The sequence below is a fragment of the Mizuhopecten yessoensis genome, unplaced genomic scaffold, assembly GCF_002113885.1.
Source record: "Mizuhopecten yessoensis strain PY_sf001 unplaced genomic scaffold, ASM211388v2 scaffold8989, whole genome shotgun sequence".
Lineage (NCBI taxonomy): Eukaryota > Metazoa > Mollusca > Bivalvia > Pectinida > Pectinidae > Mizuhopecten > Mizuhopecten yessoensis.
In genome coordinates this window covers 536706-554092 of record NW_018407823.1, presented here as the reverse complement: position 1 = coordinate 554092, position 17387 = coordinate 536706, and the positions used below count along the sequence as shown (strand labels likewise).

At 37.8% G+C, this 17387-nt stretch overlaps 2 protein-coding genes across 2 annotated transcripts in view; one reads left to right on the top strand and one right to left on the bottom strand.

Moving 5' to 3' along the window:
- Nucleotides 1-16478, bottom strand: part of LOC110456966 (zinc finger protein 721-like) — a 34199-nt gene extending 17721 nt beyond the window's left edge. Inside the window, exons 1-3 of the mRNA XM_021508035.1 lie at nucleotides 16295-16478; nucleotides 5771-6017; nucleotides 4262-5490 (exon numbers count right to left, since the gene is read on the bottom strand). Coding sequence (XP_021363710.1) covers nucleotides 4262-5490; nucleotides 5771-5860 — 1319 coding nt within the window. The 5' untranslated portion in view covers nucleotides 5861-6017; nucleotides 16295-16478. The remainder of the gene's footprint in view (nucleotides 1-4261; nucleotides 5491-5770; nucleotides 6018-16294) is intronic.
- On the top strand, nucleotides 10092-13455 carry LOC110456973 (nucleosome-remodeling factor subunit BPTF-like). Its single transcript, XM_021508046.1, has 5 exons — nucleotides 10092-10219; nucleotides 10995-11159; nucleotides 12410-12508; nucleotides 12844-12985; nucleotides 13159-13455. The coding sequence occupies exons 1-5, from the start codon at nucleotides 10217-10219 to the stop codon at nucleotides 13398-13400; spliced, it is 651 nt and encodes a 216-aa protein (XP_021363721.1). The 5' UTR covers nucleotides 10092-10216; the 3' UTR covers nucleotides 13401-13455.
- Nucleotides 16479-17387: the final 909 nt, after the last annotated feature.

Sequence of the window (17387 nt, the reverse complement as noted above, 5' to 3'; positions counted from 1 at the left end):
GGGGGGGAAATCACAGCAGTGAGAAAGAACCCTTACATGTTAAAATACCAAACTTGCAAACTCGCCCTTATTGGCGGGAGATTCCCATTTTGTACCCTAAAATTGAGCATTTTCAACAAGTGCTAAATTATTTCTATTTTCCAAGATCTGCTGATTTCATCTAAAAGAACAGCTCAAAAGATGTCATTTAAAAGTGTATTTTTTTCCTAGGATGTACATACACACATTATATTTAATCTCTCCTGTCAAATTTTTTAAGCTGGTAAGTATGAAATACTAATTCTTGTATCTGGTGCTGTAGAACACTAAGGAATATATATATGCTTTGTTTTAAATGGTTTAATGAATCAAAGACCATTTTCTTACTTCAAAATGATATCAAATACAATAATGAAATTGATAATCCAAAAAAGGGAACATCAATATTATTTTTATGGATCACTATACATGTACTTACAACAATCTATTAGAATCTACATTTTTCTCACAGCCACTATAGGTTTCCTCACTTTGGACTGTTAGATAAACCTGCTACGAGTTGAACAATATGTTTGGTTATAACCCACTAGAGGATAACACCCTAGACATGTATTGGTCAATATGTTTGGTTATAACCCACTAGAGGATAACACCCTAGATATTCATTGGTCAATATGTTTGGTTATAACCCACTAGAGGATTACACCCTAGACATTCATTGGTCAATATGTTTGGTTATAACCCACTAGAGGATTACACCCTAGACATTCAATGGTCAATCTTCTGATTATGACGTCAAGTAACAATGCTTTGCAACGTAAACTTCCATTATGACGTCAACGTCCTGGTTCATGACAATAGTTTCCCGATCGGAAACAGAAATAATACATCTCCAAGAGAAACAGTTTGGTAGGTATAATATCTGAACATTATGGGGGAAAAAGGCCCCTAAACTCATGAAGGTTTAAATTTCTTATCATGTTTATCTAACTCTCGTTAGTTCAGTTTTAAAATTGTCAAAAAGACACTTGGTAAACCTTGTACAATTTGAAACTAAATGAACTCGAGACAGATAAACAAGATAACCAACCATCACTCATTGAGACACATTTATACATATTTTATATAAGTAACTTCTGTTTGTTGATGTATTTTGTATTGTATTATTGTTTCATGGTGACTGTTTTTCTCTGTTATATGTTGTGATGATGTAACTAAATGTTCATGTTCCTGTCTTGATAAAGGGGCAGATCGCCGTGAAAATTTGACAAATTCCTTTGTCTGCACTGTCGTTATTACTTCTTTGCCCATATATATATATATATATACATATGTATGTATGTTTGTCCAGAATACCTGTTTAATACCAAGTTTGAAATGATGATCCTTTAAAGCTATGGCAATGTTATATACAATGTCGTAACACGCGCAGCCACCCTTGTCATATACGTAACGTTTCTATGACTATAGCTGTTGTGTAGTACTGGAGGCACAGTAGCTATAGTCCAGTGGTAGGACGCCGGGCTCTTGACCGAAGGGAGGCACGGTAGCTATAGTCTAGTGGCCATGGTAGGACACTGGGCTCGTGACCGAAGGGTGGCTGGTTTGAGTCACGGCACTGTGTTGTATCTTACCAAGAAACTTTAAAAGGTGTAAATGAGTATGTGGTTGGGCAGTGTTAGAATTGTAGAATGCTATAGCTGTGAGCGCCGAAATGGCAGCACTGGCTGTATGCTCCCCAGGGAGTTGAGAAAGATATTGGTTGGTTGCGCATGCGAAGGCCCTATAACCACGGATAATGATTTGTGAACCGCTTTGAGATGACCTAAGTACTAGGTTGTGGACTTGTGATAAAGCGGTGTGTAAGAACCTCGAATTATTAATCATTATTATTACTGAGCGTAGTCAGGGGGAATAACTATGAGCTACTACGTATGCACCAGGTGGTGCTAAGCAACCTGGGCATCAGTTCTTTTAATTTCTTGATGGTTTATTTCACTTTTATTCATATTAGTTTGTTTATGTATGTAATAGATGTTTATATTAAGTACTACATTGGTGCAGTGCTAGCTCAGACAGAGAACATAGGCATTCATTCAAAAATAAAATTATTTGAATTTATCTATGTTGTAATGTAGTTATTCCATTATATAATTATGACATATAGGTTTATACAAACTTCAAATTCAGGCTGTATTTTAACTTCCAGTTCTGCAATTGATAGAAAACTAGCTTTTGAAAAATTGTGGGTTTATCTTTTTCATTTTTTTCATTTTGTTTACAAATGTGCTAAATATAAATACACATGAGTATCCTTATAACAAACTGTCGAGGCGTAAGCCGAGGTTGGGATGTTACAGAATCTTAGCCCTCGATTGAGATTATCCAGTCTCGATCAGTTACAGGTAATTGATTTTTTCTCTCGCACCTTTTAGTTCGAAAAAAATCTATTCAATTTTGCTAAAAACTACAAGTATCCCGCCTTGGGCCTCAAATGATAATGAACTCTTCACTATACTACTTAAGCTACATTTGAATGCTTCCGCTTTAAAACGTCCTTACACCGATTACAACATATTTTTGCAGTGTAGATTATATTTTATCTACAATATCAAATATCTAACAACATCAAAACTATACATATAACGACAAAACAGAACATTTATAATGCAATTTGTCTATTTCAAGCAGTTAACGCGCGGATAAATACATCGCTGTGTAAAAAGTCCGCGAAATGTCATGTAAAGGTATAAGACAGATCAGTTGCGATAGAAAAATCTAGCATGGGGTATGACGTGGGATATATCGGTCTGAGGTGCGAGAATAAATTTGTCTTTCCTGGAATTAATGTGTCATTACAAAGGGTTTCCTAGGTCAGTAGGTAGTCAGACATGACGAAAATTTTGAATTGACGAAATAATTTTTGCTGGGACTACACTGTACCTGCCTATAGTCCATCACATTTTTTTTTTTATATTTTGAGTAAATTCTGTCCCGAAATTTGTGTTTTAACTTTTGCACGCAGTTCAACACGACCCTAGGGTATTGCACCTCGGGCTTACTAGTCTTACGCTCTACCGAATGAGCTAAAGAGAAATTCTCCCTAGCCGGGTCGGTAGGAAGCGTCTATTATATTACCAAGTTGACATAAGTGATGTGTATGTCAGTGTTTAAGGAATTATTAAGGATCCCTGCGCCACTGACGAGAATTATGTAGCAACATTTATGTATTTATATATTATATCTATTTTTCAGACTAATAAACATAAATAAACAAAATCAATAACAGTATACTCAGTGAGGCAGCCACAAATTGTTATATACTGTTGCTCATATACTTGCCAACTCTCAAGATTATGGGGGAGGGGGGGGGAGTCTCTCGATTTTGGACCCGAAAATTCAGCATTTTCAAACCGTAAATTTGCTAAATTATTCCAATTTTCTGAGATCATGATCATGATGATAGCATATTTAAGAACAGCTATAACCCTTTCACCCCTATGTAACTTTATTAGATTGACTGCCAATGCAAGCATTAATTGATATGGAAGAGTCCATTATGGTCTAGTGTTGAAAGAGCGTAAAGATGTCATTTACAAGTTATATTTTTCCATAGGGTTTACATATACACACAATTTGTTTATGCTTTTAATTCGGAGCACACATAATCTCCTCCATGAAAATTTCAAAAAGTTAGAAGTTGGCATGTATGGAGCTTGCTGTAACCAATTAAAAGTTATAACTGAAAGGCAATTAAGGGGAGGTAACTGTATATACATAAACCACAGTGGAACTCTCCAGTGTCTACATTCTACTATTTAGAATAATTCCAGACAGCCTTTTTTGTTGAAATGTCACTACCGTTTAATTTGCATAACCTACAAAATAGCGTTGATCACCTGGGAAATTTTGAACGACTGAGCACTGAGGACTCTTCCGACGGAATTTAGCAGCTGTTGGCGATAATAAGGACAGTTTTGGATAAATAAATAACCCATTTATCGATATATATGTCAGGTGTGTGTTGTGTCATAGCATTTTGTTTTTGTCAAAACTTTCCGACATCAAACAGTGTCAAGACAATTCAATATTTTCATATAGTAGTGCGCTCTGACCCCACATCAGACATCTATCTGCCAAAATGTCTGAGTCTGCTGTCAGGGCCAGAACTCTGGCTAGTGTTTAGCCTGCAGTGAGACAGGGTACCTGAATAGGTTTTGGTTTATTTCGAGGTCATCAGGTCAGATATACCATATATATATATTGCTTTAACCCTTGTTACAGATTTAACACTGAAGTTAACAATTCTGCTGAATGAGTACTATCAAAATGTCTCTTCAGCGTATATGTCCGACTAAACCCCTTACCACAGACATCACACTTGTGTGGTTTCTCCCTTGTATGTGTTCCGAGATGTCTCTGTAGGTTAAACGCCTGCCTGAACTCTTTACCACAGACACCACACTTGTAGGGCGCCTCCTTTGAATGTGTGCTGAGGTGTCTCTGTAATATAGAGGTCTGACAAAACCCCTTACCACAGATATCACACTTGTATGGCTTCTCCCCTGTATGTGTCCTTAGGTGTATATTTAACAGAGATTTTTGGCTAAATTCCTTACCACAGAAGTCACACTTGTGTGGTTTCTCTCCCGTATGTATCGTCAGGTGTGCTTGTAGGTTGGATTTAAGACCAAATCCCTTACCACACACATCACACTTGTATGGTTTCTCCCCTGTATGTGTCCTTAGGTGAGTCTGTAAATTATATGCCTGACAAAATTCCTTTTCGCAGACGTCACACTTGTATGGTTTCTCTCCTGTATGTGTCCTTTGATGTCTCTGTAACGACGACGCACGACAAAACTCCTTGTCGCAGACGTCACACTTGTGTGGCTTCTCTCCCGTATGTATTTGGAGATGTCTCTTTATGTCAGACGTTCGACCAAACACCTTACCACATATAGCACAGGTGCATGGCTTCTCTCCTGTATGTACCAAGAGATGGGCCTGGAGGTCAAATCTCCGGATAAATCCGTTACCACAGACATCACACCTGAAAGGTTTTTCTCCAGTATGTATATTGATATGCGTCTGTAGACGAGATGGGCGACTAAACGTCCTTCCACAGGTCTCACATGTATAGCACTTGCCCTCGTTATGTTTATGGAGATCTTCTGTATGTATGGATAGCCAAGTCTGATTGAGGCTGGCAGACTGAGTAAACCCGCTAGAGGAGGCATCACCGATAGGTGACCTTGTTTCTGTATGAGTACTGATGTGTCTTTCCTTGTCTATGAAAGGGCTTAGCGCATTGTCATCCTCGTCATCCACGTTTCTCACCTGTGTGTGGGTCATAATGTGTGACTCGGAGTAGTTGCTAAACTCTTCGTCATTCACGCTAAACATGTACATGTTTGGTTCCTCGCCGGTATCAAGTGTATGTGTCCTGGTGTGTACCTCTAACTGAAAGGAGTCGCTAAACACTTTATCACAGACATCACATGTGTACATGTTTGGTTCCTGGCCTGTATGTGTCCTGGTGTGTATCTCTAGCTGAGAGGAGTCACTAAACTCTTTTTCACAGACATCACACGTGTACATTTTTGGTTCCTGGCCTGTATGTGTCCGGGTGTGTACCTCTAGCTGAGAGGAGCCACTAAACTCTTTATCACAGACACCACACGTGTACATGTTTGGTTCCTGGCCTGTATGTGTCCTGGTGTGTGCATCTAGCTGAGAGGAGTCACTAAACTCTTTATCACAGACATCACACATGTACATTATTGTAAATGTTTGGTTCCTGGCCTGTATGTGTCCTGGTGTGTACCTCTAGCTGAGAGGAGTCACTAAACTCTTTATCACAGACATCACACGTGTACATGTTTGGTTCCTGGCCTGTATGTGTCCTGATGCAGCGCTTCAAGAGCGTTGCCCCAGAGGAAATTTTCAGTTTCCAGTTATTTTTCCCCCATCATGGTTTTACAGTTGGACATCACAGTCAAAGGTAAATGTCCCCACCAGCAAATATCGCAGCCCATCTGAAACCATATAGAAAACAACAAGAGTAATGTTGTGCAAAACAATGTAAGCATATCCCATCTCAAACTGATCATACACTGATGCATTTTTGTATCTAAATGTAATGAAAATATAACAAGAGGCCCAGAGGCCCGTAACGCTCACCTGTTCCTTTAGTTACATGAAACTGACATATAGGTAACTTAAGACCAAATTTGATAACTAAAACACAAGACATTTTAACGTCTCTTAAACGGTTCTGAAGGATTGTTGTTTTAAATTTGAAATTTTAATTTAAAAACTTTTAAACCACATTGACCTTTGACTCCCGACTTGCATTTAAAGTTGACCTTTGACCTCATTACTGTAATAAACAAGAGGCCCATGGGCCTTAACGAGTCCTACAGTATTTATTTTTGTTGTTGAAATATGTACCAATTTGAGTAAAAAATAGTTAAGTATAACGTTAACTTAAGTTTGACAGGACCATGAGCTGATCTTTCCTAGACCAATTTTCAATTAGATCGGCCTATTAGCACTTGTTTTTAAGTTTGAAATAGGTATTTTCAAAATAGCGGCCATGGCAGCCAAATTGAATTTCTGATCGACCCGAAAAATAACAACACTTTGTCAGGACCATGAGTTGATCATTCCTACAAAGTTTCAGTTTAATCGGCCTATTAGAACTTGACTTTAAGTTTGAAATAGTTTTTCAAAATGGAGGCCGTATCAGCCATATTGAATTTCTGATAGACCCGTAAAATAACAACACTTTGTCAGGACCATGAGTCGATCATTCCTACAAAGTTTCAGTTTAATCGGCCTAGCAGAACTTGACTTTAAGTTTGAAATTGTTTTTCAAAATGGCAGCCGTGGCGGCCATATTGGATTCCTGATTGACCCGAAAAATAACAACACTTTGTCAGGACCATGAGTCGATCATTCCTACCAAGTTTCAGTTCAATCGGCCCAGCAGAACTTGACTTTAAGTTTGAAATAGTTTTTCAAAATACATATTGGATTTCTGATCATGCCGAAAAATAACAACACTTGGTCAGGGAGATGTCAGTAACCTTCACATGAAATATTAATGAAATCCCTTTGCCAGTATTTTAGCTTAAGTTGAAAATGTAAAATGTTAACGAACGACGCATGACGGACGACAACGGACGAAGACAGATAGCAATATATATAGGTCACTTTAGCTAAAGCTCAGGTGACCTAAAAAAGCAATTCACACAGCTAGTCTATATAACATACCCATGTATCATGACTAGTTCAAATGGTTCTTAATTTATAAGTTTTTAACATATTTGACCCCTGTGACCTTGAAAGTAGGTCAAGTCAATTTAATGAGGAAACTTTATAGCACTCAATCCCAGGTACCTACTGGCCAAATATCATGACCCTGGGCCTTATGGAACTTGAGAAGAAGATTGTTAAAGCTTTAAACCAAAGTTGACATTCGACCCCCGACTAGCACTTAAAGTTGACCTTTACCCATTGGCCAAAAATCATGACCCTAGGCTAGGTCCTCCAGTTCTTCAGAAGAAGTTGTTCAAAAGAAAAAGTTAATGGACGAACCGGACAACGCAGTGTGGCATAAGAAGGGCCAGGTGAGCTAAAAATACAAGGAAACAAAATGTGTAAAAGTTGAGACCTATTCCTGGGATGTCTTGAAATGGAAGGTAAAAAAAAAAAGTATGACCATTAAAATTGGGTTCCTTTTTAATTTGTCCATATTCCAAACCGCAAAAATAGAAATTGGATTTGCCCCCTTTTGCCGATAACAGATTCATCTCACACCAAGAAAACCAAATATTTTTCTAATTGCTTATTAATTACTGGCAAGATTAAAGTGTCATCATGACTAATTGGAGATCAGAATGCAACTTAATTATGCACAGATGTTACACACCTATAACATTTGTCAATGTATAATATAAATATTGATAAAGTTTCATAAGAATCCAGTCATAACTGACAGAGTTATTTAGCCGAAACCATCAACCAATCAGAGCACAGCATGGTAACTAATTGTATGCAGATTGAGTTCTTTTAAGTCTAACCTTTGTAATTGTATAATATAAATACTAAAAAGTTTCATTAAAATCTGATTAATTAAATGATTATGCCTTATTTTGATTATCTTCATATAAATGTATAACAGGAGAGGAAAAATGCACGGCCAGACCAGGGTTCGAACCCGAGACCCTCCGAACTCTAGACGAACGCTCTACCAATTGAGCTATCTGGTAGCCAACAATCGACCCAGTCCAGTTCCAATACAACTTTTATTGCATATGGTTGCAAAGGTTCATCAAAATCAAGAGATATGTTATCTTGCTGAAATTACAGTGTGGCCGGATGGACAAACAGACAGATGGACGAACACTCCCCATACAATATAAGAGTAAAGTTCTGATGGGCATGTAAAAACCGTTCAAATGTCTATATCGTGTTTACATAACAGGACTTCACTTTCCAGGAGGTGCATCGCACCAGCTGACACACGGGTCTAGTAGATTTGATGACTAATGAAATTTTTTAATATTTATTACAAAAATATAGGTGGACTAGTAGAATTTTACAAAAATCTGCCCTCAGGCTATATCATTGTTTATATAGTATTCTAACTCTGCCCTCAGGCTATATCATTGTTTAAATAGTATTCTAACCCTGCCCTCAGGCTATATCATTGTTTATACATAGTATTCTAACTCTGCCCTCAGGCTATATCATTGTTTAAATAGTATTCTAACCCTGCCCTCAGGCTATATCATTGTTTATACAGTATTCTAACTCTGCCCTCAGGCTATATCATTGTTTAAATAGTATTCTAACCCTGCCCTCAGGCTATATCATTGTTTAAATAGTATTCTAACTCTGCCCTCAGGCTATATCATTGTTTATATAGTATTCTAACTCTGCCCTCAGGCTATATCATTGTTTAAATAGTATTCTAACTCTGCCCTCAGGCTATATCATTGTTTAAATTGTATTCTAACTCTGCCCTCAGGCTATATCATTGTTTACATAGTATTCTAACTCTACCCTCAGGCTATATCATTGTTTAAATAGTATTCTAACTCTGCCCTCAGGCTATATCATTGTTTAAATAGTATTCTAGATAAGAAGTTATACTTGCAAACTTTTTTGAAATTTTCTTGGGGGAGATAACACGTAATCAGAATTAAAAGCATAAATAAAATGTGTGTATGTACGTACATCCTAGGGAAAAAAATGCACTTTTGAATGGCATCTTTTGAGCTGTTCTTTCAGATGAAATCATTATAGATCTTAGAAGGAATAGTTTAGCAAATTCACTGGTTGAAATTGCTCAATTTTAGGGTCCAAAATAGGGAGAGTTGGGAAGTATGACTATAGCTAGTACGCTGCTGCATTCCAGGTGACTGGATAGAGCAATAAGGATTAACTCATTCACCCCTGAAATTTCATAATGACTTTTCCAACCTTTGAAATTGGAAGGGTTCAAATATGTCTCCAGGGGTGAATGAGGTAAAGATCCTGCTCAAAGATACAACATCATACACAAACTGCTATCTTCAAACCACCAACCTCATACACGGACCATCAGTACTGTGCTAGGGTGCCCTTTAAGTAATTCAAATGCTACATGCTAAGAAATGTCCGCTGCATCAGCGATTGTGAGAGTTTTACATGTTTGTCAGAGAAAACATGTATACCTAGATTTCATTTGATTCATTTGTCCCTCGTATATTATCATTATTGGGCTGACAGTTTTACCGAAAAATGATCTAAAACCCCCAAACGTGTAAAATTACTCTAAACACCTTGGTATAGGTTGAAATATAGCTGTTACAAATTATCAGACCCCTGTGGTCTCTCAACCACACCAAATCATGAAGCACGCTGCGAAAGTGAGCATAAACGGGGCTGGATTCGAGGAGTCACGGGGCAAACCTAACTACACATTCAGAGATTTCTTAACGTTTATCCGCAGTCCGCTAAAACTGACCATAGTAGCAGGCTTCGAATTTCTGATCGGTTGCCTGTCTATGAGCCATTAACAGGCGACCGATCAGGATTTTAAAGCCTGCGATTATCAGGTCGGGGAGAAGTCCTGATTTCACTATTATAGTGGTATTCCACTATAATAGCTATATATAACTATGTAAACAGTCGCAAATCGCATTACTTCCGCCGGAAAAGGTATACGTGACTCAAAGCGAGAGCCATGGTAGGTACCTGCATGATCCACGTCCTCGGTTGTTTCGATAACAGCGTTTAATTGAAAATGTCACCTGTGCATTTTGATGTAAAATCACCATTTTTCTATCGATAAATTGCAATTTCTGTTTCATTTGCTTATTTGTTAATATTTAACTCACCTGCGCGCCGCTACAACCTGCACACGCTTTCCTGGCACTTTCCCATTCCAACAGGGCCGCTAGAACCGGAAGTAGAGGCATGCAACATCTGAAACCTACACTTTTTCTTGGGATTCCGGAGATGCTAACTACGGATGCACATACGTAACAAACGTGATTTGTTTTGGCGGGATGGTTTAAATTTCTAATCTATTTACTAACCGTGTTGAAATTTAATATCACCATTAACAGGTAGAACACCAAACATTTATATTTTATGAACAGAACAATTTTATTCAAATATAATTTAAATTATGTATTGTGTTTTTTAATAAATCCTCAAACATATGACAATATGCAATTATTTCATACAAGTTAGAGTTGGATTAACAGCAAATAATACTCTCAGTACTCACTCTACTCATCATCAGATTCCTCGTCATCTGGGGAGGGCAAAACGTACACAGAGTCAATTTTAGTAGTTTGTGTTATTTTTCTTTTTGTTTCTGTTATATATTACTATGGATGGGAAGGCTAAAATACCATCTGATTAATCCATTTCGTTACTTATATGCGTCAGCATGAAAAAGTGCAACAGCAAATTATTTGAAGCATTATAACTCCGAGCTAATTGATATGTATCAGGCTTCAAAAATCCAAGAGCAGGATAAACAAAACAATCCCGGAAAAAACTACAAGGGCCAACGGTGCAGAGGAAGGAGGCAAGGAAAGGTTCATATTCAATATGTGCAGGACCCACAAAAACGGTCGCAGACTCTCCGAAACAGGAGATTGGGTATTGTGAAGCAGGTATATTTTGTCATTTGCCAGTCAGGTTTTTATTCTTAACTTAAACAGTCCGCCCATGAAAAGTAATAGTGTGAAAATGTAATTGCAAATATGTATATATTTACCATTTACAATAGAGGCCTCCTGCAGGGCAACAACGACCTCCTTGTAAAAGGATAGGATGTTATCCTTTTTTCCTGTCGCTAGTTTTTCTCGCTTCCATGTATCTTGCAGCATGTCAGCAACATCACCCGACCCCATATTCCTTATTTCCTCGATGGAAGAGGTAATCATATTTACCAATTCTGCTTTGGTTTTCCTCTCCACCGAGTGAAATAAGGAACGGTCCTCAGGAAAAACGAAAACCGGTACCAGTTTTGCTCCCTTCCCTTGGAAAAGAAACGAAAAGTTTCACTGATGTAACATGTACTATTCTTATATCTACTTAAACTTTTGTTTAAATTATTACATGTCCGACAAAGAACCGGGACTTTATATAAATCCATACTTATGTATTCAAAATCTAAAGCACTCTGTGCAAATCACATCCACTTAACTCATTCGAAAATGTTCACAAAAATTATAATCCTTAAGAGAATACTTCTGTCCCAAAGGAAGAGCCTATTTGTGTCACTTGTTATATCGGTTTCATTGATGACGACACAATTGTATTAGGTCACGATCGTCTTTCCGTGTTAAGGATATTATACTTGACTGTGATGCTTTTATTCACTATTTCACCTGAAACCTATTCCGTCTTTTCGTATTGCAGAGTTATCTGCTCTTGTGAACAGGTATTGATTGTTACGTCATTTGTTTGTAAGAGTTACGTCGTATTTTTTTCCACAAAACGCCGTACTTTTCTCACACAAACTAATGACGTAACAATCAATGCCTGCTCACAAGAGCACATAACTCTGCAACACGAAAAGACGGAATACATCTACTATTTATTCACCTGGTGTTCCCCCAGTGGCGATGTGCTCTAAGTATTTTTGTCGGTTGGCCTTACAATGGCCACTGAAGTTTAGAAGCATTGTATCGAGAACGCGACCACCTAACGCTGTATGGTTCCCAGGAATGTTTGGCGTGGAAAGGTACCCAGAATGTCGAAGTTTGAGGCGCCATTGGAAAATCTCTTCAGTAAGGTCAACTTCCCTCGCAACTTCGGATACTTCTTTGCAGATGAAGTTGTCTCGGATCTGATGCAAATATTATTATATTAATTTAATGTACTATCATTACATATTGTTAATATTTTAATATTTCAGTTGCGGGAGTTAAATATTTTAACTAACACTCAATACTCCCTTACATTACGCACTGACTTGGGACGGCACTTTGAGGAGTGCAGTGACAATTTCCACAAGGTAAACACAAGTTTTTACTCCACCATTATCTACGATCTCTTGCTTACTTACAAAATGTCAACTATGTTAAGGAACACCACAACAACAAATATAAAATATTTGATATATTATTTTGTTAATGAAATCAAACAAGAGATTGCAATAAATATATTTCTTGTTATTGAGATCTGTTGTTTAAGTTCAAAATGTCTTCGACGGTGATGATGATGAAATGATGATGAAATGATGATGATGATGAAATGATGATGATGATGATGATGATCCTTATCTTGTCCATTTCATCGAACGATGACTGGAGTTTCTAAATACAATTATTTTCTATTTGTACATAATAGGATACTGTCACAACTGTGCATGAAGATGCACCAGCGGAGCCGGTTACTCAACCTCAAAGTGTTGCGGGCCCAGCGACTCGATTCCCCTCTCCACCGCCGATGTCGCCAGCGCATGTGGAGACAGAGGAACCACAGCAGTCAGGTAAATAACATATTCGTTGGTTAAAAAATGAACGGAAAATGTGTACATGCACAGAACTTGTTGTAAATCGTATTTGTGGCCTACATTTTCACTGCGTACCGGCGTAGCCCAATATTGTCATTTTTAACGAAACTATATGTAAAAGGTTTGAAATATTAGCTATGTAATTTTAGAGCCAGAAGTAAGGCGAACAAAGAGGAGACGGAAAGGCAGGTGTGAGTCGGAGGAGGACTTGTGCAGAGAATGTCATATGAAGCACAAGGGGAACCGAGAAAATGAGGTGTGGGTTGGATGTAGCCGACCTGGCTGCCAACAATGGTACCATGCCCGTTGTACTGGGTACATGGTGCCAGATTCAAATTTATTGAAACTAATTAAATTTTATTGTCCGGATCACCGGACGTTCAAAAAATAAATGAATGTCATCGTTTCATTGTAGTTGTTGCTATTATGTTAGTGATATGTATATATGTGAGTACTATATTTTGAATTTTTATTTAGGAACACTTATTACCTTGGCAAGTCTGTCGACGTTACGTACTGAACGGAGCCAGCGTCTTTCGTCAGGAATTCCGGAAGGCATCCAGTTCTTGGTTTTTCGGTTATAGGACTCCAAAATGAAGTCTCCTCCTTCTCCACGCATGTGATTTCCTGACAAAGAAAAACTCTCGTTTGCCTCTAAGAAAGCCCTCACACTATCAGGCGCAAGTACCCTGGTACGTAAGTCTCTGAACTCAATTTCCTGATAGTAGAGTTGATTCAGGCCGTAAAATAGAGGTGCAAATTTGGTGCGACCAGTAAGAATGGCGTCAGAATAATTGCGGCGGATCCCACAACGAAATAACATGAAAGCGAAGCAGTAGGTGAAAACAACATCTTTGAGGAAACTGTAATTTGGATTGGATGCTGATGCAAGAAATGTATAAAATTCATGAAGAGATGGCTGGGATTTTTCCATAATACACTGTCTGACATAAGGGAGGATTAGCTCGTCTACTGTTCCAAAAAAGAAAATACAAAGTGCCTGAAACGACTTGTGATGGTCAAACGCATTTTTAAAGCAAGACAGCGCTTTCAAAGATTTGAAATTTAAAAGTTTGGCAACGTCGACCAAGATAACATCAAATAATAATTTAAAAAGCCCTCGAATCATGTTGATTTCAAAATGTCCTAAGCCAGGAACCATTAATGTGGTTTGCAGAGCCGCGTCCGTCTCAATAGCACGACTCCCTAGGACAAAGGGAAGACCATCACAACCTACGATGGACCACTTCCTGTCGTCACGTCCGCACGTTTCCTGTATATCCAGCAGCACACGCTTTACAGCACTGTATGAACATGGATTCACAAAAGAAGGCTCCCCCATAATTACAGCAGGAGTACGATCAGAGTGGCCATTGGGGATCGTACTATACAAACCCAGCAACGAATTACGCTCCACGTGGATGTTTGGCTTAGTGTCGACAAAATCAGTTGTGCTATTGTCTTCGTTGCAAACTTGGTCCTCAAAAACAGACACAAGCCTTTGCGATAAAAAATCGTCTCTATACTTGTCAAACATATTTGAAAATTTGTCGAGAAGACTGTTTATGAGTTGTACCTGTTGCTCGTCCGATATTTGGGTGTTGTACAGCCAATTTTCTGGGGAAAGGGGTGTCTGTCTCTGAATATAACAATCAGGTGTCGGGAAAATGTGGATCATGGTTGTAATGACACTCACAAACAGTTTAGAGTCGAATCGGACCCTCCAATTTCGACACAACACCTGATTATTGTCAAAAAACGTTATGACGTCAGACCCCTGGGGACAAGCAATCTTTGTGGCACTGTGGGAGTCCAGCCATTTCATTACGGTGGAATACGATCCAGCTGGGGCCATTTCATTAAAAAGGTCACATATTACCCGGCTACCAGATACATGATAATTAATAACATTCTTAGCAAAAGCTAGGGGCGTTACCAGGCCAACAAACCTTGCTTTGTACAAACTATCTACGCTTGAAACCAATGCCAACATTTTTTTTACGTTTGATGAGGAAGAAAAGCCTGCTGATGCTTTGAGAAAATTTACAAGTACTATATTTCTCGCGTTTAACCAATATTCGGGATTAAAATTGATCAAGTTCTCCTCTCTGCAATATAAATTACATATGTCACACGCATCCTGGTAAATATCTGTGGAAATTTTTGATCCAATAGCAGACACAATTTGTGAAAGTTCATATTTATCAAAACAATCGGTTTCAATAGAGTTAATAATTTCTTGGACAAAAGATTTGTGTTTTTTGGTCGGATTAACCGATTCAATGCATGCAGTGCATAAGAAGTTGCCACGTTTTTTGCCGACTAACCGTTCAACGGTGTCCTTGGAAATTTTCTTATGCCGAATGTCTTTTAGTTGGAATTCCTTCCCTTCGGAGTTAATACAGTGGTTATCACAAACGCACTCACGGACAAATTTGGACGCCTGCAAAATCACGATTTAAAACAATTATCATTTAAATCGACGATCCTCTTAAACTTTCGTTTGAAATATGTAAGGAAAATAATTGTGAGAAAACACGGACATATCACATGTAAAAACAATGTAAATGTGTATAAAGAATTGTACTGGTTATCCAAATAATATTGTTCAAGTTTTATGCCAGATTATAACAGGTTTAATAAGATTAAAATCAGCGAAGTATATAATGTGTAATTAACTATGTAATTATATTTGAATAAAATTGTTCTGTTCATAAAATATAAATGTTTGGTGTTCTACCTGTTAATGGTGATATTAAATTTCAACACGGTTAGTAAATAGATTAGAAATTTAAACCATCCCGCCAAAACAAATCACGTTTGTTACGTATGTGCATCCGTAGTTAGCATCTCCGGAATCCCAAGAAAAAGTGTAGGTTTCAGATGTTGCATGCCTCTACTTCCGGTTGCAGCGGCCCTGTTGGAATGGGAAAGTGCCAGGAAAGCGTGTGCAGGTTGTAGCGGCGCGCAGGTGAGTTAAATATTAACAAATAAGCAAATGAAACAGAAATTGCAATTTATCGATAGAAAAATGGTGATTTTACATCAAAATGCACAGGTGACATTTTCAATTAAACGCTGTTATCGAAACAACCGAGGACGTGGATCATGCAGGTACCTACCATGGCTCTCGCTTTGAGTCACGTATACCTTTTCCGGCGGAAGTAATGCGATTTGCGACTGTTTACATAGTTATATATAGCTATTATAGTGGAATACCACTATAATAGTGAAATCAGGACTTCTCCCCGACCTGATTATATAATTATGGTCACCGGACTTTACCTGATCTACATAGAATCATATTGATGATATCTCGATATTGGGATGATTTTTAAGCGCAAACGCAGTGTTGTATCCACTTTAAACGTCCAGTTATGTTTCTGTCTTCTGGTGTTTAACTCCGTCTCAACAACGACCAAATTACGATTCGACAGACATACCTTCGCCTCACTTTTCAGATGTTGTAGCTAATGGATCATTGTCATACTGGCGTTTATAGTCCGGGGACAGAGTAAAGGCAGGATCAAATGAAACGATGGGAACGAATATAGGGATACAGGATACAGTAGAATTGCCTTGATCCTAAAAATAAGGGCATGTCTCAGATAAACATTTATAGTGGATTCATCCTTCACAACACATCTACATATATATATATATTATATATATATGTGGGGCAAAGAAGTAATTCCAACAGTGTGGACAAGTTTAGGTTGTCAAATTTTCGGAGCGATCCGCTCCTTTATCAAGACACAGTGAAACAGAACAGTTACATGTACATATAAAATACATCATATTACAAGAAGATAGAACTGAAATACTATAATTGAAAATATAGCTATTATATAAAACCAATAGTCCCCTCGGCTAAAGTTGAGAGTATATATAATCATGGAATTATGCAAGTCCGTGATATAATATATATATTTATAAACTACATTTTGAATACATTTTTTAGAAGAATGTTTTTTTTTTCAAAAGTGTTTTCCCCAGATTTGGGACTTGTGAAAACCATGGCTACCACATCAAAAAAAATCATGCATTTTTTACCCAAAATTTGACCCCCGCAAGTAGTTTTTTTTCTTTCTTAAACCCTGTCTTAAATCAAATATCACTTTCACTTTCTCGGTAACAGGAATACTCAGGTTTTAGCATAGGCATTTCAGATGGATTTTTCACAATATTTACACATGTGCTGAGTACAAAAATAGACTACATGAAAAGCTAGCTTTTGTTGTGTAGACACAGATTTGTAAATGACCAAACATTTTTTTTGGGGGGGGGGGGGGAATAGTCCTCCTCATTATGCATATGCTAATTTTAGTGCTGATCTTTTTTAATTGGGATACATGTAATATTACAGGTGTTATTCATT